Below are 25,378 nucleotides of genomic sequence, written 5' to 3'. Positions count from 1 at the left end.
CGTGGTCTGAGAGTGCCTTTTGGCAAACTCCAAGCGGGCTGTCATGTGGCTTTTACTGAGTAGTAGCTTTCGTCTGGCCACTCTGCCATAAAGGCCTGATTGGTGGAGTGCTGCAGAGATGGTTGTCCTTCTGGAAGGTTCTCCCATCTCCAAAGAGGAACTCTGGAGCTCTGTCAGAGTGACCATTGGGTTCTTGGTCACCTCCCTGACCAAGGCCCTTCTCCTCCGATTGCTTAGTTTGGCCGGGCGGCCAGCTTTAGGAAGAGTCTTGGTGGTTCCGAACTTCTTCCATTTAAGAATGATGGAGGCCACTGTGTTCTTGGGGACCAATGCTGCAGAAATGTTTTGGTACCCTTCCCCAGATCTGTGCCTCGACACAATCCTGTCTCGGAGCTCATAGCTTGGTTTTTGCTCTGACATACACTGTTAACTGTGGGACCTTATATAGACAGGTGTGTGCCTTTCCGAATCATGTCCAATCAATTGAATTTGACAGCTAACTAGCTACGTTACATGCTGATTGTCTTTGGTATTATTGTGTGTAGCTACCTAGCTAGTCAGCCCATAGAGAGAGCATTGCATTGTGGATTTTGTAGTCGACTTGAGCTGCAACATTTCCAAAACGATTTTCCATATTGCTACCAACCTTATTATGACGCCAAAATGAAACATTTGTTCACAAAAAAATATTGTTCTCACATATTAGTACTATTTAACATTGTAAATTAAAGGAATGATTGGTTTTGGGTGGATTTTCCCTTTAAACAATGCTGCTAACCAACCAACTACCTACTTAGTGCTGCACACACAATGTTGAATCTTCCAACAAAAGCTAGCTAGCAAGCTACTGTAGCTAGTAGTGCTAATGCTAACATTATAAAGAGTTTTCATGAAGCAGCTGTTCTTCTGTCACGAGTCACTGCAGTAGTCTCCTGAGTCAGCTGCTGTGCTAAGCTGACCCAATGATAAGATTGCAGAGAAACATGCTGATCTACTGACTGATTTGAGATAACAGTCAGTTCCTCTTAATTGTGGGGCTGCATGTCTACAACATCAGGGTAATTTAAACAGAATAAGCAAGCTTCTTATGTCAGTGAAGGAAGAGCTATAGCTATCTAGCTATGTCAGTAAGCTAGCTAGCTAGCTACAACAGTTAGCTACACAGTTGATTAAATCACTGCACTGGGTGACCAACGTCCTTGCACAGAATTTGTGCAACCGGTTTGTGTTTATTTTCTCACAATTGCAAACTATTAAATAACTGTCACAACGTTTGTAATAAGTTAGCTAGCTAGTTCTTGTGTCTATTTCATGAAGAATCATACGAGATCGGAGTGTTTTAACAAATTAGGAACTATGTTAATCAAAAATTGAATTAAGGATGCTCAATATTTAAATTTGAATATGAGTTCCATGTCCTACAAGACAGATCTGTTGAGGGAATCCAGGCTCTTTCGCAGCCGGCCGCGACCGGGAGACTCATGGGCGGCGCACAATTGGCCCAGCGTCGTCCAGGGTAGGGGAGGGAATGGCCGGCAGGGATGTAGCTCAGTTGATAGAGCATGGCGTTTGCAACGCCAGGGTTGTGGGTTCGATTCCCACGGGGGGCCAGTATAAAAAAATATGTATTCACTAACTGTAAGTCGCTCTGGATAAGAGCGTCTGCTAAATGACTAAAATGTAAAAATGTAATGTAAAATGAGGGACAAGCGTCGCTGAAGAGTAACGCCATCTGACATGTAACAATGATACACATGTTTAAATAACATAACCTATAAATGTGTTATAAGCATTATATAATATATTAGGCCTATATTAAGATGTTTATTCAATGGTTTAACTCTGAAATTGATTAATGAACTTGTTTTTATTATTGATTAGGTGCCACACCCCTCCCAGTCCAATGACATGCCTTATACAGGTGCACTCAGTACCAAGCTTGAGCACACTTGAAAGTACATGCTGTACTTGATAAACCATGTTTACAATCAGCACAATGGGATGGCGAGAAAGAAAGAAATATGACCAAATACACAAGATAAATGCAATAAGCAATATGAATTTCTGAGAACGTATTTTTAAACTTGCAATTCGAGTATAAATCCGTTTTATTGTGGGAATATACTCATATTCCTAAATAAAAACAAATCTGACGTGCTCTAATGTTCCAACTCCGACTATAGTTGTCTCTCCTTCATTTGCATATCAGTGGGGGACCGCGCTAACTTCAATGTGTAATTGTTTATATGTTATTGTTACCTGACATATTTGATTTAAAAAAGTTATCCAGAAAGTGTGATATAATGGGTTAGTATGATCATTGTTTACGTTTAATGTTGAGTAACAGCGAATAATTCTAATACACTCGCTGTCATCTTACCTGCTTTATCTCAGATGGACCAGTCGGAGCAAGCTACTCCCTCCCCCTCCTTTTATACATTGGAGGCTGTACAGACAGTTGTTTATGAATCAAAATTCGTGGAAAGAGTGGCATCTAGCAGGGCATAATTAGCCAGCTAAACAGATTTACAGTATTTGAAGTAAGACAGGGTTATCTGACGGTTAATCTATAACAATTTGATCATCATTAGTTTAACTCAAGTAATGAAAGATACACATCTTTTTCCTAAACACTTGTTTTCAACAAAAAATAAGTCATGGATATACGCAACGGGAGGAGGCGAAAGATAACAACCCCAAGAAGTCTGCGGGCTTACAAAAGGCTGGTTGAAGCACAGAACGCCACCGCCAACATGAAGACAAAACGGGAGGTGAAACGAGAGGTGTGCAAAGTCCTGAGGTCGCTAGTGGTAGAGAACAACAGTGTGGACATAGATGTCCCCATGGAGGAGCACTGTTTCTCTATGAACTTTAGTAAGAACGAGAACCTCGAGGAGCATGTTATGGTTATGGCACCACGCTACAGTCTGTTGCGAGAGGTCGGAAGGGGCAGCTATGGGGTAGTGTTCGAGGCAATTGCACGGAGGACAGGGGCAAGGGTAGCGGTTAAAAAACTCCAGTGTAACGCTCCTGAAAATGTGGAACTCGCTCTGTCCGAATTCTGGGCCTTGGCAAGCCTGGAGAAGAAGCACGAGAATGTTGTGCAGCTCGAGGAATGTGTGCTACAAAGGAATGGAATGGCCCAGAAAATGAGTCATGGAAATAAAAGGTCCAAACAATACCTGCGGTTGGTGGAGACTTCACTAAAAGGTACCTTAGCTCATTTTTACCTCGATGAAATCCACTGCCTGATTGGTTCGTCACCCTTTAGTAGCTAGCTAGCTAGATTGAAACGATAAAATGGCTTGCTAGCTAAATTAGCTAGCTCTGTGATCAATACAGAGTAGGCCAGTCAAAACAATTTTTTCCTTAGCAAGCTAGCTGCTAACTCAGTATTTCACCCATTGTTTGCAAAAAGGAGGCACATTTTTCAAACTTGCTGATCAGCACATACAAACGAGGTAGATAAAGGAAATCAACCCAAACTTTTTTTTAACTAAATGTAACATTGTGTAACATGTTATGTTACCTATTGTTTATATAAGGCTGCTTGTTTGTTTTGAATGGCAAACAGAATAGATAGGCAGTTATTAGATTAGAGTTTAATAGTCACATGTACATGGTTGCAGATGTAATTACAGGGTAGAGTGAAATTCTTGAACTCCGAGCTCTGACAATGCAGGACAAAGTGAAAAAAACTATAATAGAATAATAACAATGGAAATAATAATATATACATATTAACAACTGTAGCAATGATAAATGTCAATTGGGGTGAGTGCAGGGTAAATGTATGTTGGCGGGGGCGTCCACAGGGGAACAGGGGGGCACAATGCTTGATTTTGTAGTCAGTTCCAGGTTGCTCAGTCTCATACATTTGTTTTTAGGAACAAGATTTCGAAATATCCATGTGCCACCTATAGGGTAACTGCCATACTGCTCTATAGGCACTGTACTATTCCCAGCACTTGAGAACACAGTGTTCTAGTTGGCCATCAGTTAACCCTTTCCTGGTTGGCTGCAAATTTGCATACGTGACTGAATCAAGTAATCAATATTTATTGCAATTGATGGTATAAACCCAAGCTATTGCCTCTTATTTTTATTATTATTATAGTTTATATTAGTATTAAATGTACGTCACTTGACCTTTTTTCCCTAGTCAAGCTTATTTGAGCGAAATGTGAAATATGCCAATATTAATTAGGATTAGATTGTTTTTTTGTTGTTGTTTTGAGGCCCACAGATACAGCTGAATCTTGCTTTTAATCTCTAGGCTTACTGTTCAGAGCCTGTAGCCTCGGTACTGCCTTTGCTGCCTCTCTTTTATAATTAGTTATGTAAGTGTCATCATTTCAGGTCATTACTTTTGCCAAAAAATTAAATATTAAACTTGACATCATTTTAGCCAATATCCATCATTTGAAAAACAAAAGGAGCTTCTCTAGGCTATATAGTCTAAATATTATCATCAATATTTGTCACTTTCTGCACAGCTTTGAGAGCATGGTGTTCTGAAGCCTAGAATGAATATACTGTATGGTGATCATCCTATCTGTGAAGGTTTGTTGGACAATAATGCTCAGGTAGAACACTTCAGCACTCTTATAAGTAGTCTAGGCCAGTGGTTCCCAAACAAGGCGTAGTTTGGGAACCACTAATAGTAGAATGCACAAGTTGCAATTTTGAAATTGGGTAGTACATCATCAGTTCCTCTTGTCATGTTAGTCATTACATACCTTAGAGAGCTATTTATAACTAGATATTTTAGTAATTTTTTTGTCACTCAAATATCACATCAATACAAATTAGACATGGCAAAATTTATAGATTTGCACTAATATGTGCTTTAAACCTGCAAAATTATTGCTGGAAGGGGGGCCCCCCGAGTGGAAAAAGTTTGGTAACCCCTGGTCTAGGCGACTGGGATATGGTACTATAGAGTTGTCTGCAATGCCATCTCACAAAGCTGCATTGTGTTGCTCAGGGCTTGTGCGTCAGGAATGATAAGTGATCCCATTTTTGGATGCGTTTCTGTCTGAGTTGATAAAGTAAGCTAGTTGATGTCTTATATCTTGCAGTGTGTTGCTTATCTGCACAATTAGGTTACTCCCTGCATTTATTAAACTGAAAGACTTTCAACAAATAAAAAATCCTAAGATTTTCAGAAAACGGATAAACTGCATGAGCTTAAAATTGGCCTATTATGGACAATATCAGCAAGTCAAAACAAGTGGTTGACATATTGGTTTAAAACCAATGGTGGTCCTCTGTAGCTCAGCTGGTAGAGCACGGCGCTTGTAACGCCAAGGTAGTGGGTTCGATCCCCGGGACCACCCATACACAAAAAAAATGTATGCACGCATGACTGTAAGTCGCTTTGGATAAAAGCGTCTGCTAAATGGCATATTATATTATTATTATTATATTATATATTATTATTATTATATTATTATTATATTAAAACAGTTCATGAGACAGTATAGTTGCACCTATTTTTGAAACTTCTCTCTCTCCTTGACCTACTGTAGTCTTTGTTCAGTCCTGGGGGTGTGACTTTGTTAAAGGCGGTGCAGTGATGAAAAACAATAGGATAAAGGGGGTTATTGGACTACATTTTCCATTCCCCTTTAAATCCCAGTAGGGCTGTCCCCAACAAAAAAAATCTTGGTTGACCAACAGTCGTCTGTTCTTTCGACCAATCGATTGGTCAACATTTTAAAACGTATTTTTCCATATATAGACACATCCTATGTTTTAATAAAATCTACTATATGTAGGCTACTGAGCTTGTCTGATGCATTAAGCACTGCGAATAAAAATGAAGATACATAAATTACTAAAGAGGGAGCTAGAGATCAATATAGCCTAACCAGAAGAAAGAAACCTGTTCCCGACCCTCCAGCTCCCGCTGCCCTCTGCTGCTTGCTGTTGCAGATTCTGCCATTACCATCCTGAAGTTGCAGGTAATATGCTACACCAGCGGTCGCCAACCTTTTTCATTCGGAGTGCCAAGTTATCCTTCCATTTCTACTGATCTACGTGCCAGTGGTGATTTTCATATGCACATTTTCGTGGAACAGTTTAATTTCATGTATAATAGTCTTCATATCTCAAAATCAATGTAAGGTTAATCAAAATTCGAAATGAAAATGATACAAATCCCAAAGTTATTTCAATTGCCATTGCCTGTATGTAAAAATAGCCTACATAAAGCCAACAAATATAAACATTGCAGCCCGCAAGTAGAAAATATCCTGATGAAAATAAATATCCTATAAATCACATTGGCTATGCATGGCCTGTCTGCAAAGAACTTGAAACATTGTATTAACTTGGTCCGGCCCGAAGCTTGTGCTAGCAAACTTACAAGTTTGTATAAAATATTCTGGGTCCTCAGTTTCCCGCGGCAGTGAGCTCCAGACAGACAGACTTGTAATCAGGTAGGCCTATTTTATGATGTTTCCACTAGATCAGAGCATGACATTTTTTCCCCCTTTCAAATAGGTTGAGGAATTATTGTCATTCTCAATGGATGTAAAAACAGACTTTGTTTACTTGCTGTTTGAGGCAAAGACATTTTTTACTTTGAGAAGCTCCACAGTGATGGTGAGTTAAGAAAATCAGAAATCGTATCAGATCCCCAAATGGGCACACTTATAGGCCTACATTTGCGCGAAGGCCAGGTAGACTAGTCCTACTTCTATATGTGTAATCAGGTGCGTGTCCTTACTCAAGATTGACAGGAGCGCTCCAAACAAAAGACAATGAATAAATGGACAACTTGTAAATGGAATGAAATAAACAACAACTTTATTTCTCACAAGTGTAGCCTAGGTTGTGCGCTCTGCAAACAACGTGTCCACTCCTACGATGACAATGGTAAGACTGTAATATTGAATGCATTAACAGAAATTACTGTAACCAAACAAACATTGTAGATTAGAAATTATGGGAATTAACTGTAAATGTACTACTGGTGTGCCAACCCCGCGGCCTCCGCAATGGAACAGTCCACTCAGACAGGCGTGAATCAGACATGTCTCGTGTGCCATAATCTTTTTTTTATGTATTTGTCACTGCTCGACCCAAAAAATCTTGGTCGACCAACCGCTTATCACCAAACGATCGGCTAATGACTAAATGGGGTCAGCCCTAAATCCCATGGTCAACCCCCCCCCCCCCCCTGTTTTGGATACTAGAGGGACTTGGCCTTGACTCTGTCTGAATAAGGGATTTCTACCTTAGTTTGCATTAGTTCAGTTCACCTTACTAAGCCCGAACATTGTGGGGCACAGACAGATTAGCTGTGCTCTTTGGACACAGTCCCAGAGACCCTAGACAAGATCTGTGCATTGATGATTGCGCTGTTGCACACAGCCCTATCTTAATGTGTGTAGATAGCTCGCCACAGTTTATTTGAGAAACAAGTCCCATTTGTTTTCATAGCCATCATTGCACATGATGTGGAGGGGGGGGGGGGGGGGGGCAGTGTTACCCCTATATTATTTTATCAGCGGCAGGCCGCCGGTGCTAAGTCGTTGCCGCCACTCCAAAATATATACTTTTTAACAATAATTCTTATAATTATCGGGACATTTTCAGTGTAAACTTAAACGACTAAAACCAGATATAAAGTATGTAGAAAAGATAATGGAGCTCTATATTTGTAAATAAGATCATCTTTGAGAACTAACAATCACCAAAATAAAAACTAGACAGAATCTAAAATTCTAAAAATGTCATGGCATGGGACCCCCATTGATTTTATGTTTGAGGCACTCAGATTTCATAAAAACATGGCGTAAGTCATGGCAAAATGTGTAGAATTGCAGGAAATTAGCTTTAAAACATCCAAATTTAGTCTACAGCCAAGATGACGGCCTCTAAAATTGTTGGTTATAGATGTTCCATTGGTTTTGCCACCCTTAAATGCTGTTTTGTCTTTCCCTAGGTGAGCGGATTCTGGGCTACCCGGAGGAGCCGTGCTACCTGTGGTTCATCATGGAGTTCTGCGAGGGCGGGGACCTCAACCAGTACATCCTTTCGCGGCGGCCCGATCCGCGCACCAACAAGAGCTTCATGCGCCAGCTGACCAGTGCCGTGGCCTTCCTGCACAAGAACAACATTGTGCACCGCGACCTCAAACCCGACAACATCCTCATCTCCCAGAAGTCAGGGTTGCCTGTGCTCAAAGTGGCTGACTTCGGCCTCAGCAAGGTCTGCGCAGGCTTGGGCACCGGTGGCAAAGACGGCGATGAGCATCCCATAGCTGGCGGCGGGGGCAGCGGCAACAATGTGAACGTGAACAAGTTCTGGCTGTCGTCAGCCTGTGGCTCAGACTTTTTCATGGCACCCGAGGTGTGGGAGGGCCACTACACGGCCAAGGCGGACATCTTTGCCCTGGGCATCATCATCTGGGCCATGCTGGAGCGGATCACCTTCATCGACGCTGAGTCCAAGCGCGAGCTGCTGGGCACCTACGTGCGGCAGGGCACTGAGATTGTGCCGGTGGGTGAGGCGCTCCTGGGGAACCCCAAGATGGTGCTCCACATCCCGCAGAAGACACGCAGCACCATGTCGGAGGGGGTGAAGAAGCTGCTGCAGGACATGCTGGCAGTCAACCCCCAGGACCGGCCCGACGCCTTCCAGCTGGAGGTGCGGGTGGACCAAGTCACGTGTGCTGCGTGACACCGCTCCCCTCCCATTCCCCAGTCAGAGAAGGGTCTGCTTTTTTACCAGGTAGGTTTTCCTCATCCTCCTCACAGAGACACCACACATGTGGGTCGTTCCATATGATTTCAATCACTTTCTGACTGGTCCCCTTTTGATTTGAACGAGACCTTTCATACATGTTTGCTAGGGCTGTGATGAGACCAGTATCACAATATCTTTGAATATTTATGAAACCACGAAGGAGACCCAACTCTTTGGACCTTTTAAAACCTGCTGTATGTAAAACATTGTGTGCTATAGCCTGGAAAATAAATAAATGTGACTCTGGATGACAACATAATGATGTTTATTTACAACATTAGGGCTGTTTTCCTAAAGAAGTTAAATCCGCTTCGTGTTTTGTTTCCTTGCCACGATATTAACGAGTATCGCGATACTGGTATCATCCCGGCCCTAATGTTTGCCCATGGAAGAAGTGGTCAGAAAGTGACTTTTTGGACCTGAATGCCAAAACGTTCAGGAGATAAAGGTGCTCGAAGTCGACCCATTTTCCATACCACACGCTACCGTGAGGCGTCCATGTCTTTTTCACTGAAATAGATAAAAGTTGAATTTGTTATCATTTGAAAGCTTACAAACAGGGTTGTCAAATTATTCTATGATTTCTTGAAAAAAAGTCAGTTTTAACGTCAGTGATCTTAAAACGCGTAAACTCTTATTTGTCTCATTTTCACAAATGTTGTAGTTTAGACCCTATTTTACATCAAATGAAGTGTTTGTGTTGTGCCCGTCATCGGTTGAGACACAGCATACTCTTGAATACAGGGTGGGTGTCATTTAGATCTAGGAAATAGAATTCATAGGATGAACCTAGGCCTTCCTATCCCTTCAGACCCCTGCAATTTAGCTGGTACACCAAAATCAGTTTTCTTCGATAAAACAGTTTGACAACCCTGTTTGTAAGCTTTCACATTTTTATCAAACTCAACCGTTTATCTATTTCAGTGATGAAGACGTGATGTCTCGTGGTAGGGTGGGGTATGCAAAATGGGAAAGTTTGAGAACCTCTATCTCCTGAATGTTTTGGCATTCAGGTCTAAAAAGTATCTTTCTGACCACTTCTACCTTGGGCAAACATGAGCTATTCTCCTCACTGCCAGATTGACTTTAATCTGAGGTAAACTGTTCTTGACTCAGCAGAGGCTTTGGCCTCCCCTCTCTGTTCAGTCAAAGTCAGCACAGCAACACAGGAGCAGGAGAGGGACTGGTAGGCTGGTAATGCCTTGACGCGCTGTCTGCCGTTTTCAAATACAAAGTGCTGTGTGCAGAGTCCAGACAAGTAACTCTGCATGTCAGAGAACCCTAGCTTGGTCTCTTACGACTCATTGTTTTTCTGCTTATTCAGCCAACCCCTCTCCCTCTCTTTCTCTCTCATTTGTTTTGCTCTCTGGCTTTAATCAAAACCATGCTACTTGCCCAAGGGCCAAAGTGTACCCTGTGTGGTTGCCAGTACCAGTCCAAACTCCACCCCTCCCCCCTCTCTCTCTGGCCCACTTTTCGTTCTTTCATAACACTCTCCTACTCTGACAGATCATCGCCTCAGGGACCTTTAGTTTAGCACTTTGTGTGCCTGTAGAGGAGCAGATCAGCTTGGCTCGTCACCTTTCCCAAGCCAAACCCAGCCCAGCCAAACCCATTCCTCCCCTTCCTCCTCCTCTGTGGGAGTTGGTATCAGTTCTCTGTAAACAAGCCCTATTATTCCTGGGCTAAGTTGAGTAACAGACGCCCTTTGCCTACCTGTCAGGTACACTCACATCACACCCCACCCATGTTCACTTTGTCAACACCACAGGTTGGCCTGAACTCATTGCCCTGCAGCCTATACCTTGTTCCTTCCTTAATACTGTTTTGTTAATTATGACGTATGGGAATTTCCTGGCAGGCTGATTAATTCCACTTGGGCTTAGCCATTTGGACTTTTAGGACGTCTTAGGGCATTGTGCCATGTCAGTCTTTGGGCCGGGGATGTCCTCACCTTGTTTTTCTAAGAGACTATTAAGACTCCTTATCTCTCAGTGGACGACTCCCAGTGCCTTTGTGGTTGGGCGAAAGGCACCAGTATTCAAATAGTAGCCTTTTTAGTTTTCTTTCAAATACTTGATCTGCGCACACTCAAACTGACATTTACTCCTGAGGTGCTGTTGCACCCTCTATAACCACTGTGATTTATTATTTGACCCTGCTGGTCATCTATGAGGATCTATGAACGTTTGAAGATCTTGAATGATCTGTCCTTAATGGCCATGTACTCTCATTATCCCACCCGGCACAGCCAGAAGAGGACTGGCCACCCCTCAGAGCCGGGTTCCTCTCTAGATTTCTTCCTAGGTTCCTGCCTTTCTAAGGAATATTTCCTAGCCACCATGCTTCTATATCTGCACTGTCCAATCTGTCGCTCTGAACTGGAGGGGGTGAATATGGAGGGTTGAGGGGGTTAATGGAGGGTTACAGTGAGGAGGGGGGGGTTAAACTTATGTTAAATCCTAATCCTTTCACACTCTCAAATAAGTGCAAGAGGATTATGCTGAACTGAAAGTGAGATCATCATCTCGGTCCAGTACCACCATCCACTGCCATGGGCATCCTCCATCGCTGTTGTTGTCGTCTACCCTCACACACACAAACTACATTTGCGCACTCTCAAATCAAATCAAATTTTATTTGATTATTGTCACATGTGCCGAATACAATAGGTGTAGACCTTACAGTGAAATGCTTACTTACAAGCCCTTAACCAACAATGCAGTTTTAAGAAATATATATTTTTTAAATCACAAAGAAATAATATAAAATAATACGAAATAAAAGTAACAAATAATTAAAGAGCAGCAGTAAAAATAACAATAGCGAGGCTATATACAGGGGGTACCGGTACCAAGTCAATGTGCGGGGGCACCGGTTAGTCGAGCAGTCCGATGCAGGGTTCAGGAGCCCTCCACTCTTCCACTCTCCATTCTCCCTCCCTCACTCCTCCACCCCTCTCCCACTGGTAGACAATGAGGCTGCTGCTTCTTCTCGGCGAGGGCTTACTGAGGCTCACGTTTGGAACATTTTGTCCTCTGCCTCTCTGCCTGCCTGCCAGCCTGTGTGTCTGTCTGCCTCTGTACCCAGATAAACCAGGCCAATGCGCATTCGCTTTTTATTTTCCCCCTTTTTTAAACAGTTTTTTATTTTTAGCATCTTTTCTAGCCATCTGTTTTTTTTTTTTTACTGTGAATACTGTTGTAGGATTTTGTATTAACTGGGGGATTTAGAGTGCACTGCACATGGTACAAAGTAACACGTCACGTAAAAGGCTTAGCTAATGAATGTGTTTTACTAAGCCCGTGATGTCAACAAGGAACACTGACTGTAGTGCTTTACATAAGTATTTCTATGTACAGTGTATGGGTCCCATACAGAGTCTAGTTCAACACTGGCCCAGGGCACACAGTACACTTTAGGCGAGCAGAAGAACATGTGTTCAAACTTGAACTCGCTCACTCTCTCTTTACTATGGGTCTCTATGGAATAGTGTTTACACAGCAGTTTGGCTGTATGGTACAGTATGTACTATATGTGTTCTGTGGGCGTGTCTTCCTGAATGTATAGAGGCTTGTTATCAGGGAAACTGGTTGGGGAGTGACTGAAGACAGCAAAAGCTAAACACAATATTACAGGGTTGACTGAGAAATGCCAGCAGGAGGGCACTTTTTATATAGGATTTTGGGGGGAGCTGAGGGTTGGTGTTGAAGAAAGAGAGCATTTTGGATTAGTTATGTAACGGGGTGTTTTTAACTATGACTAATAGGGGTTGTAAAAATGTAAAAAGCCCCTGATAAGAAAAGGGCTTTCAGAGAAGCCTGCCTGAAACCCACAGATCAATTTGTTGTGCGCTACATAATGTTTCCATGAAAGCTGATAGTCGAGAATCACCTGGTTGTGCAAGCAATACTGGGAAAGACAAATATTTTTAGATTTTATAGATTTTCTTTTGTGCACATCCAGAGTTTACATTGAAATGACACCTCTGCATTGTTCTTTGGCCAGTTCATGGGGCTAAGGCTGTACCCCCCCGCTGTAATAACTGGAGGGCCTTTGCCTTTCTGCTCCTCTGCCCCCAGTCAAAGCAGCACGGTTGGCTGGTGATGAAATTGAATCTAATGGATCTGCTGTTGTACGCACCCCTCAGGGTCTAATCTCACCCTGCCTTAGACTCTGTCAATAGCACTGTCTGGTCCCCAGTGCTAGGGTTCTGCGTAGGCATAGAGTAGTGAGTCTCAACCATATCAGGGCTGTTTAGTGCCATGTTTGGTTTCAATCACTTTCTTTTGTCAGACACACTTATTTCTGAAGCTCTGTCTTTCAGCATTGTTCTTTTAAGTATGGTTGGAGCCTTTTAAACTCTAAATGATGGATGAGAGGGGCGTGATCAGCTAATGTTGTCACGAAAAGCAGTTGAGAGCTTGCTCTCAGCTATGTTTTCCACCATGAACATTTTTGATGATAAGTCTCACTGCTGTAGCTTCACTGAGGGTCTAAAAGATCCACACACTTCTGCCAACCCCGACCAAAACCATAAACCACCACTTTCCCACAAATCCTCAGCTCCCGCTAATATTTAATCACTTAAGATCAGTGAATTACCTGAGGCTGGACGGTGAATTCCTCCCAAACCTGAAAACAAACAAACACACAGGCACAGCTAACCTCAGTGTCAGTTTGGGCATTGCATAAGTTGCATTACATAAGTTGTATCAGTTGCTGTTGCGCTTTCCGTTCCCTAAGCTCTTTTAATAGTTTTCTGTGGTGGGGTGTGTACAGAGCTAGTTATAACCGGTTTTGGTGAGGACCAGACTCCTCTGCTGGTTTTAATTGCTATGCTGATCGAGGCGTGCCTGCCTCTCTCTCTATCGCTCTCACTCTCCATCCCCCTCTCCCTCTCTCTGGAAAGGGTAAAGGCGTCCCCATGCTTCCCAGCCGAAACGGTTCAAAAGAGTTTGTGCATATCTTATGATGACATTTTATGATGTTTTTGTTCGTTTTGGACTTCAGTAAGGTTGTTTTGGTTGTTTGGGCACACATTTATTCTTGAGGCTAGCCGAAGTCTACGCCCCTTTCGTCGGTGCTTGGTCAACAGTAGGGATACTTCAGTAAAGTCTTTGTCATTCAACAAGAGACGACTCGTTTTCATGCAAATGTTTTCATTTAGAAATACTGCACCAAACATCTTAGTTAGATGTAAAATTGCGCGACTAAGATCTCCTCGGCAAAAATGTCAAAATTAATGATCAATTTCTTGAGTTATTTATTTGAGAAAGTGTATACTGTCTGCGGCGTCTCAAAATGGACGAACAGTACTATTTTTCTCGTTTTTCAAGTGAATGTCCTTTAAGGGAGTATGCGAGCACGCTCGTTCGGTTCGGCTAGCCGCCAGCCGTACTGAAGCATGCTGACCCCATAAGGGTGAAATGTTCTCTGTCATGCCTTGTTGTCATATAATTACAAAACTTGTCTGGCAGTGGTGGGTGGACTGAGGCTTTTCAGCCTTTTCAAATGCAGGAGCATGAATAAATCCAAATAGTTGAGTAAAAGGGGATGGCATTTTGGACATCTAAAGAGCTTAAATGAGACAGGAACTTACTGGTTTATTAGAAAGTGACTCCTTTGAATTCCCATGTAATTCTATGGTGTCAAATCTAGCGGTCGACCTGTTGCTTACAGCCCCGTTATTCGGCAGTTTAATAGAGGCATTAATATCCACATAAACCCACGTCGGCATCTGCATTCTTAGGCCTACTTCCATAAATCATCATATCAATCTTTAATAACATTTACGTTTTTACGAGCGGTTGTGGTTTTAAAGATTAAAGATTGAGTACAAGTCAAGTGCTTTCAGTATAAAGGCTACACAAATTGTTCAGTGCTACCAAACCAAATTTACCACAGTCTTTCAACTCTATTGACACCCAGCCAGCAGGGGTCATGCATTGATTTGGTTAACACAACCACAACCGCTCGTAAAAACGTAAATTTTATTTTCCTAAACTCAAATGGTAATGAGTTACATGTACATGTCTCTCCCACCTCTACGCTGCAGATACCAGTCTCTACTGGTTTTAACAAGGTTGCCATTTTGGGGGAGCATGTTACGCAACACGTAGTGGGATGGCTACAGAAGCACAATGAGGCTCGGTTTCACCCTGCAGCCTATCTGGTTGATGTGACGTTTGCCTTGGTTCCTGCTGCAGACACGGACACTAGCAAACTGCACCCCTTTTTCCAGACCACCAACAACAACAATCAAACCAACAATAGGCTAGCTAATTTAAAACAGACTTTGGATTTGTTTGATTCATTTTGACACTTTAGTGTAAAACAATGTGGGTTTCAATTGAGTGCCTGAAGTGGCAAAAGGGTGCAAGTGTCTTCGTAGTTATGCAATTTGACATGTTTTCGTCGAGTCGGGGTATGGGAAGTATGCTAGTGGCATGGGGGGAGGTTGTGTTTCAGCAGTCTTTAAATGGCCCTGTGCTCAGAATAGGTGTCTCCCACCTAGAGTCTGGACAGGACCTGTAGCTGGCTCATGTTCATTAGGCACTAAACGGAAGAAAACACACTGAAACAGTGAGGAACTACTTGAACTTGTTCAATAAGAAACACACATTTCTGTTTTCTGTTGCTTGCCCTAAGGAACGTGACCCTGGTTCATGGCAGCGTGCATCTTCCTCCTCAACAAGCCTGCACATGACTTAGAATAGGAGGTGAAGTCGGCCACCACCGCTGAGCTTAAGAGCAATCAATAATGGCTGGCTTTTAGCCTGTCAGTGTCAGCTGCTGCAGGGCTGTTACAGCAGCTGAGAGCAGGGTTAACGAAGGAAAAGGGGCCCTTTTTCTTGAGGAACTTCAGGTGTTGCAGTGGTTACTGCATAAGGGGGCTGATTTATGGGGTTGCGTAGACTGTTTTTACAGCCCCAGCGGAGACCACCGTAAAGAATATGTTGTGGGGAACCTGAGGGTATTTATACCAATCCGTGACCTCAGACGTGCCAGTCGCGGTCGCATGATGAATCACGCACATCTGAATGGCCTTGCATAACGGCACAATTCTATAGGCTTAATTTCGAATGCACAGATATTGTTTGTTCCACAGTACACTAATAGCACTGCCTAAAGAAATATTATGCTGATAACGTGTAGGCCTGTATTTCATATTGTCTGACATTCAAACGTCTTCTTATTTTCTCTCCTCTCTCCAGATGTGTTTACTAACTCAATGTGGGATCCCAAGTCTGTACAGAGGTGGAGAAAGGGACTCTGATCATCTCTGAACTGTGAAACCTCTGCGATTGCTCCCAAATGTGAAGAAAAGAAAATCGGAGGGTTTGTGGTCAGCACTTCCAAAATAAGGACACCATTATCGGAAAAGCTATGCAATCAAGTCATATGGGAAGTCAGGTTCTCTCCCCTCCCCGCACCTTCTATTTTAAATTTGGAATGCTGTCACCAAAAAGCCGAAAGACATTCACCAATGTATGATGGTCAGCTATGCCAGAACAGTGTTCCCTTGCACACCTGGGATGAAATGGCCCCAAGGAGTAATCATGATTATTTTATGTTTATATTTGATATGCTGGTCGTCAAAATACATTTTTCTCAATGTTATTTTTTCATTGGTCCGGTTATGGACGGGTTCTCCTCCAATGTTGACATGTTGTTGGATGGGGACACATAGGCTAGTATGAATGGATAATCTGCCATGTATAGACTGGGGAGGCTAACATGTTGCACTGTGTACCCTCTATGCCAGAGTTTTAAAAAGTATTCCTAAAATGACCGATGATAATGATGTAGAAGAAGGGACTTAATGTGGATCATAGAATTAGGAATTACAGTACAATGATGGACATGAACCTTCTTCTGATGGGATAAAGGTCAGACATTTTGGTCAGGGAGTTGGTCAACCATCATTGCCAGTACTATGATAAGATATTGTGAAAAATATAATTTAACTGCACTGCTAACAAAATATACAGTGCAGATACATTGAATAATGTATCTGCACTGTATGTTTATTAGCTAGCCAGCCAGATCGATTTAGACAAATTATTCCATACATTTTTCAAATTAACTGCCAATAGTCTGAGTCGATATTCACGTAATGATAAGGAATTCCCCTCGACCACGCCCACAAATTGGGGGAAAACAAACATTCTTTCCCATTAACCCCCCCAGTGTAAAAGAACAAACTTAGTTTTTTCCCCTATGGCCGAAAAGCTGCTGTGTTGTTCAATGTATATGTAACCAGGTCAAAAATCCCGACCTACGGTTGGTAGCCCTGTGGCTTCAAGCTATTCGGCTGGGAAATGTGGGGACCCAGTGTCCAGGTAGGCTACACGTAGCTATGTGTGTGGAAAACATTTCATCACAGTTAAGACATTTAACTTGTTTAATGTAGTCCGTTTGTAACACCACTCACTACTTGTAGCTGTATAGTCTGTTTGTGTTGTTGGTCTTCGCTAGCTTAATGTTCCGGTTGGTAGCTAGCTAGCACTCACTCATTTTATTTATGTAATCTTTATTTTATCAGGGAGTCATACTGAGACAAAGGTCTCTTTACAGATGAGCCCTGAATTACATAAATTACAGAAAATACACATCAAAATGCAAGCAGAAAGAAAAACACGGTCATAAAAAACAAACACATTCATCAGTAATAAGGTCCTCATGTAAGGTAATTGTTATGTAATGACATAAGGTCATGTGGCTGCTAGCATCGTCATGAAAAGGGGCATGAGGGAAGCCCAACAATATTACGTTTTTCTAAGTAGTGAGAACACTCAGGAGCAGGCAATGTTGAAAAGTAATCTTTAGACATATACTTTGCTTAAATGTAGTTTTGTAATTGACTAAAACAAGCAGACAAAAATAAAATTGCCTTTGAAAAAGGCCAAGTATTTGCTGTGAGCCAATGGGGTAACCTAGGTAACAACAGGTTGTTTACCCCTCAGGCAGGCTGGGTCATGGTGTTCTATCTAATACCAACTGGGTCTATTTAAGCAATCATGCTTATGGCCAATATACCACGGCTAAGGGCTGTTCTTATTCACGACGCAATGCGGAGTGCCTGGACACAGCCCTTAGCCGTGGTATATTGGCCATGTACCACAAACCCCTGAGGTGCCTTATTGCTATTATAAACTGGTTACCAATGTAATTAGAGCAGTAAAACTAAAAGTTTTGTCATACCCGTGGTATACGGTCTGATATACAACGGCTGTCAGCCAATCAGCATTCAGGGCTCGAACCACCCAGTTTATAAATGCCAACATTCCATTCATACAATGCAGTCAATCCACAACCATACACTGGCTGAAATCAATTGATGATAGGACTTAGACAAGTTGTAAATGCAACAGGTACTGACTGATATTGTATCATATAATAGCATTCCAAGAAAACTTTTATGGTTTGTTTACCTATATTTTAGAGGCTGTTTATACAGAAAATTGCTATTAAACCTGTATAAATGGCATTTCTAATTATATGACAATATTTTAGGTTGACAATTCTATTACACAATTTCTGATATCACATGCCATACTTCCTGCATAGGTAAAATCAGGATTATGCCTCTACTGCCACTAATTCCAATTAGACTGGTTTGGAATTCTCCCTGGCCAATATGGCTGCTATTTTCACCCCATTCTGGAACTTTGAGGGTTTATGACACAGCCCCACTAGTAATTTAATAGGATCTCTATGACTTGTATACTGTGAATGGGAAATGTGAATTAAATTCAATACAACTTTATTTATACAGACAATTAAGGAAGGTGGGTTAGGCCCTTTATTGGGTAGTTGGGTAAGCAGCACCCCATGTTCCCCATCCTCAATGTGGATTCAACCAAGCTGCATCATCAACACCCCTGTTTTCCTCCCTCTACACCCTTGTGCCTTATTTTACCTTCATCAAATGGAGGGGTAACCAATTTGATTCACACAAAATATCACATTTTTATTTTCTATTTTTTTTGTGCAGTATATCATGTCCCTGGTAGCAGGCCTATATCAGTTGATAAGATGTTGTGCATTTGAAGCCAAACAGTTCTATCTCCCTATATGAGATTATAAAATGGTTTGGACACTGGTGTCACATAATCAATTTAGATTTTGCCCAATATTACATTATATCATGTATCCAAAATATGAGGCATGAAATGGAATGATGTTAATTTAAGACCAGAAAATAATATTAACTCCAACCTTTGACTGATTAGCTAGTAACTACTATGAAAAGTCTTAGACATGTATATCGTATGTCACTTACCATTATGTTTTTGAACTTGACATTGACGTAGTGTCATGTTTCTACAGGAATTAATTAAGAAATGTAACTGTTGGCTACTGTGAGCATTTTATGGTTTCAATGTGAGATGTGCATGAAGATTCAAGACCCTCACCAAATGAATTGTATTATACAATTAGACTCACTTTGCAGTCTAGTGCCATTTAAGGGAAAAGTGGGAACCTTTTTAGTGCTTCAAAATTAATTTACTTATTTGACTTTGGATAGTGTTACAATAAAATGTGCCGTTAACATCATGTAAATAATGCTATGGGATCAAAAGGACAGTTGGAATCAATATCATCTGATCTTTGTGATTGAATGGTTCTTGGATGTCTGTTGTGGAGGTACTTCAGTTTAGGAAGTCTGTTTGGGATTGGGAATAGTTCCCCAAGTAACAACAAGACGAGGTTAGAAACACCTTTCCAAAATGGCTCCACTTTAGTCCACAACAACTGCCTAGCTGAAGCCCCTTCTCTTTATGAAAGCGTTTCCGAAATGCCAGAATGTCATGTTCAGTACACAGTAATGCTCTGTATAACATGTTGAGGCATCAGTTGGTTTCCTGTCTGTGTACTTAACCATTGTGTCATGTAACTATAGTGAATACTGCATGGTGCCACGTTCCTTGCCCGTTTTAGTCGTTTCACTTCACACGGTAAACGAGGTGTTTGTGGAAATCGCAGTTGAATGGACAGATATTATATACCCCAGACGTACACAAAACCCCCCTCAGATAGTCGTCGTCAACGTTTTTCAAACACTACCACTTTGAAGAAGCTACCTTCTGGATTATGAAGTGTTTTTTTATTTTTATGATTTTGAATTGTAGTATTTTGGGCCATAATACTTTGTCGCGCGAAGTCTGAGTTACAATACCTGCTCAGGTAATGGTTGATGGTCTAAAACCAGGGCTGGATCATTACAAAAAGCTCATTCTCGATTGCTGAATGTGGACTATTCAGCAAACACTAACCAACAAACAGTTGAACCGCAGTATATTGGGCATATTGTCCACTGTCTAACTACTAGCTTTTGTTTTGTTTGAAGTGAGCACGGTAGTTGACGATTGACTCGTAAACGTGCTTCCAGGATTCAGTTGAGACAGCAGCTTGTGCTGCCCCATCACGGTCGAGACAACCCATCCTCTCCTTATTTATTAGTCCAGTGTAGCATTCCTGTTTTCACATTTAACCTTTTTTAGTTTACAGCTATTGACGAACACTCGATCTGTGTTTGCTAGTTCGTTCCTACCTCAGTCTTCTACTTCTCTGACAGTTGTCTTTCACTAGATCGTTTCACTAGATTAATTCTAAACTGGTTTCAGTCTAGACCTGAGTTTCATTTGAGTTTTGAAGGGCAATTCCTTTAAGTGTGATAGCTTTAGACCTGAGACTGTTTCTTTTTAACGTCAACCAACCTCACAGGTCAAACTCCTCTGAAAGGCTTCTCGATGTGGTTTTTCGTTTAGCTACCATTAGCTACTTTTATTGCCGTTTGACATTTTTAATACTTTACCTTAAAGCTTAGCTGCAGAAAACATTTTGCTTTTGCCTTTTTAGAAAAAAATGAGTAACACACACCTCTATCTCTGTTTTAATGTTACAGCCTGTACAGTAACCGTGATTCCTCATACTCAGCTTTACCGAAGGGACCAGTTTATTACCTGGAAAACCTCTTGTAACCTCTGACCTCTTTCACAAGTCTGTAAGCGCTCCATTAAACGTCATAGCAACATCAACTGTCGCATGACTACCCTACTTTCATGTCGAAGCACCACCACAACGCGTTATATTTTACTGCGAAGGCTGCAGCAGAAGCAAACTCCTTTGTCAGCAACTCTTTCTTCCGCGTAAGCCTTTCATGTTTACCTTTAAATAAATGTGTTAAGGAAACTGAAGCTCATTCTGCCACCTACTTGTTCATACATGACATCGTAGGATCTTGTTGGAGTAGTGAAGATGTTAGCGTGTTGGTTAAATGACCGTCTTCATGGTTTAAGGGGAGCGCTAGTCGTACACCTACAGTAACGGTTCCACTTAAAATCCAACACTCCTATATGCAACCCTTTCTCTGTACACATTGCGCAAGGAACCACACCATTTGTGTTCTTCTGCTTTGTTCTCCTGAACTACTACTACTTTCTTTCAGCATATTATGTCAAAGTCTTTACAGTATGTGTATTTTATAATGACATGTAAAATATGAACTTTGTGTTCAAGAAGCTGACTGGAGCCATTAGGTGTTTTAGCAAAGCATTGTGTTTTTTGCTGTTTGACAACTTCTGTTTTTCTTGAAATAAATGATCCAAAATACAAAAATAATTTGTTGGTTTTAATATCATCAACCCAATTCATTAATTTAACATGATAAAAGGAGCATTTTGTCATCTACTCCAACAAATACTACTGTTCTTATACAGTGGGCTCAAACCAATCTCTGCTAGCAGTCTTTAATCATTTATGAACTGGTTGAACCCCACTTATGTAACCACCAAGTTCATGGCACAACAGTAGAGTAGTGGTCCTCTGTAGCTCAGTTGGTATTTGTATTTATTAGGGATCCCCATTAGCTGCTGCCAAGGCAGCAGCTACTCTTCCTGGGGTCCAAACATATTAAAGCACTTACAATACAAATAAAACAAAATATAAGACGGTACATCATATGACATTATTACACCACTTCCTATCTACAATACAAAATGTTTTAACACCATACAACAATATCACAATGTGTGTGTATGCATGTGTCTATACCCTTGTGTGTCTCTTCACAGTCCCCATTGTTCCATAAGGTGTATTTGTACCTGTTTTTTAAATCTGATTCTACTGCTTGCATCAGTTACCTGATGTGGAATAGAGTTCCATGTAGTCATGGCTCTATGTAGTACTGTGCGCCTCCCATAGTCTGTTCTGGACTTGGGGACTCTGAAGAGACCTCTGGTGGCATGTCTTGTGGGATATGCATGGATTTCCGAGCTGTGTGATAGTAGTTTAAACAGACAGCTCGGTACATTCAGCTTGTCAACACCTCTTACAAAAACAAGCAGTGATGAAGTCAATCTCTCTTCCACTCTGAGCCAGGAGAGACTGACATGCATTTCGCTAATGTTAGCTCTCTGTGTACTTTTAAGGGCCAGCCATGCTGCCCTGTTCTGAGCCAACTGCAATTTTCCCAAGTCCCTCTTTGTGGCACCTGACCACACTACTGAACAGTAGTCTAGGTGTGACAACTAATTTATTCCTTGCCACCCATTCCAAAACTAACTGCAACTCTTCGTTTCGTTAAGTGTTGCAGTTATTTCAGTTGCTGTAGTAGCTGACGTGTATAGTGTTGAGTCATCCGCATACATACAGTGGCTTGCGAATGTATTCACCCCCCTTGGCATTTTTCCTATTTTGTTGCCTTACAACCTGGAATTAAAATTGATTTTTTGGGGGTTTGTATCATTTGATTTACACACCATGCCTACCACTTTGAAGATGCAAAATATTTGGTGTGTGCGTTTGTATTCACCCCCTTTGCTATGAAGCCCCTAAATAAGATCTGGTGCAACCAATTACCTTCAGAAGTCACATAATTAGTTCAATAAAGTCCATCTGTGGGCAATTTAAGTGTCACATGATCTCAGTTTATATACACCTGTTCTGAAAGGCCCCAGAGTCTGCAACACCACTAAGCAAGGGGCACCACCAAGCAAGCGGCACCATGAAGACCAAGGAGCCCTACAAACAGGTCAGGGACAAAGTTGTGGAGAAGTACAGATCAGAGTTGGTTATAAAAAAATATCCGAAACTTTTAACATCCCACGAAGCACCATTAAATTCATTATTAAAAAAGGGAAAGAATAGGGCACCACAACAAACCTACCAAGAGAGGGCCGCCCACCAAAACTCACGGACCAGGCAAGGAGGGCATTAATCAGAGAGGCAACAAAGAGACCAAAGATAACACTGAAGGAGCTGCAAAGCTCCACAGTGGAGATTGGATTATCTGTCCATAGGACCACTTTAAGCCGTACACTCCACAGAGCTGGGCTTTATGGAAGAGTGGCCAGAAAAAAGCCATTCCTTAAAGAAAAAAATAAGCAAACACATTTGGTGTTCGCCAAAAGGCATGTGGGAGACTCCCCAAACATATGGAAGAAGGTACTCTGGTCAGATGAGACTGAAATGTAGCTTTTTGACCATCAAGGAAAACGCTATGTCTGGCGCAAACCCAACACCTCATCACCCCGAGAACACCATCCCCACAGTGAAGCATGGTGGTGGCAGCATCATGCTGTGGGGATGTTTTTCATCGGCAGGGACTGGGAAACTGGTCAGAATTGAAGGAATGATGGATGGCACTAAATACAGGGAAATTCTTGAGGGAAACCTGTTTCAGTCTTCCAGAGATTTGCGACTGGGACAGAGGTTCACCTTCCAGCAGGACAATGACCCTAAGCATACTGCTAAAGCAACACTCGAGTGGTTTAAGGGGAAACATTTAAATGTCTTGGAATGGCCTAGTCAAAGCCCAGACCTCAATCCAATTGACAATCTGCGGTATTACTTAAAGATTGCTGTACACCAGCGGAACCCATCCAACTTGAAGGTGCTGGAGTAGTTTTGCCTTGAAGAATGGGCAAAAATCCCAGTGGCTAGATGTGCCAAGCCTATAGAGACATACCCCAAGAGACTTGCAGCTGTAATTGCTGCAAAAGGTGGCTCTACAAAGTATTGACTTTGGGGGGGGTGAATAGTTATGCACGCTCAAGTTCTGTTTTTTTGTCTTATTTCTTGTTTTTTTCACACCATTTCTTTTTTTGCGTCTTCAAAGTGGTAGGCATGTTCTGTAAATCAAATGATACAAACCCCCCAAAAATCCATTTTAATTCCAGGTTGTAAGGCAACAAAATAGGAAAAATGCCAAGGGGGATGAATACTTTCGCAAGCCACTGTATGTCTGCTGTCTGTCAACCAGTGTAATCGAGCCCCATACTGTTTCTGTTAGTCTGGTGCTCATCTGAGCGCAACGGATCTACATCAGACTGGGATGCCTGTATATTGGTTTTACTGCAGCCATCACTGTATATTTAGTAGAGGCCCAAATGGACAAACTTGTTTCCCACAGCCGTCAATAATCCTTTGGATCAGAGCGGCTGTTTGCCCTCAAGGATTATCCCTCAGGGCTTGTGGTATCTGGCCAAAATTCAGACGGGCCCAAAACACTACACTGTCTAACACCATTGTATTCCTCCAAAATAACACTGTGTGTTATCTATTGTGTGTATTTTTTTAAACTGATCAAATCAATCAATCAATCAATCTAAACTGTGCTGCGGCCATCTGATGAATGAAAAGAGAACTCTGTCACAAAACACTAAAACGTTTAACGACATTTGGAGATTGTCAAGCCAAGCCTTTGAGACTGGGTAAGCCTACACGGTAGGGACTAGGGCTGTCCCTGTCTTGGTCGACTGAGAGTTGTCTGTTCTTTCGACCAATCCAATTTCAAAACGTGTATTTTTCCATAGGCCTATAAAAACAGCCTGTGTTTTAATAAAATCAACTACAGGATGCACTGAGTTTGTCTATTTTAAGCACAATGTGTGATGAAATAATGAAGACACACAAATGACTCAAGAGGGAGCCTGACTGCCATTGATTTGGGCCAGGCTCGCACTTGCCATACTGTGTTAAATGTTTTTACAGCGAGTGCCTGTGTGACTGGTGCACGTTCTCTACCTCTCCTCCCTGCTGCAGTGACCAGGGACCATAGCATAGCAACAGTGTTTATTGCGCTGTCCGTGGTGCTGAAGCTGCAACATATTTACAGCCATTTCTAGTTTCTTACTTGTTTTTTCTCTCACTGAAAAGTTCTGTCACCAAAATCCCTCATTTGTTTAGGAAAAACCTTCCCTATTCCCTTGTTCTCTTTACGTGACACATGTAAGCATCGCATGCACGTGACCAACAGGGCCTGACTTATAGCATATCATAATCACATCAATAAATTGGTTATAACAAACTCCAACACCGTAACACATGTGACAGCATAATGGATGCGGAGGATGTGAAAAATAAACTTGAAATGGGGTAATGTTTAGTGGTTGCTCAGGAGGGAAAGGGGAAGTCAGATGTGTGGAAGACATTTGACTTAATTGTAGAAGCATACAATATTAAAGAATCTGACTGTTTGGAACGCGTAAACAACACTAAATGCATTATAATTGTACCAGAGAGTGTTGTAACTACTTTTTTTAAGCCTTTATTACTGCATCAGGCCCAGTACCAAAACAAATAAGTTGGAAGGACGTTTGATTTCCATGGG

General features: G+C 41.8%; 1 protein-coding gene across 1 annotated transcript; it reads left to right on the top strand.

The window, feature by feature from the left end:
* The first annotated feature begins 2,464 nt into the window (after window positions 1-2,464).
* LOC311149868 (serine/threonine-protein kinase 35-like) lies at window positions 2,465-21,381 on the top strand. Its single transcript, XM_084187108.1, has 3 exons — window positions 2,465-3,210; window positions 7,955-8,742; window positions 15,975-21,381. Exons 1-2 carry the CDS (start codon window positions 2,658-2,660, stop codon window positions 8,689-8,691), a joined length of 1,290 nt encoding a protein of 429 aa, XP_084043234.1. The 5' UTR covers window positions 2,465-2,657; the 3' UTR covers window positions 8,692-8,742; window positions 15,975-21,381.
* The last annotated feature ends 3,997 nt before the right edge of the window (window positions 21,382-25,378 follow it).

This window comes from Coregonus lavaretus, assembly GCF_964263955.1.
Source record: "Coregonus lavaretus genome assembly, chromosome: 22".
NCBI classification, from domain to species: domain Eukaryota; kingdom Metazoa; phylum Chordata; class Actinopteri; order Salmoniformes; family Salmonidae; genus Coregonus; species Coregonus lavaretus.
This window is presented reverse-complemented; position numbering and strand designations above follow the sequence as displayed.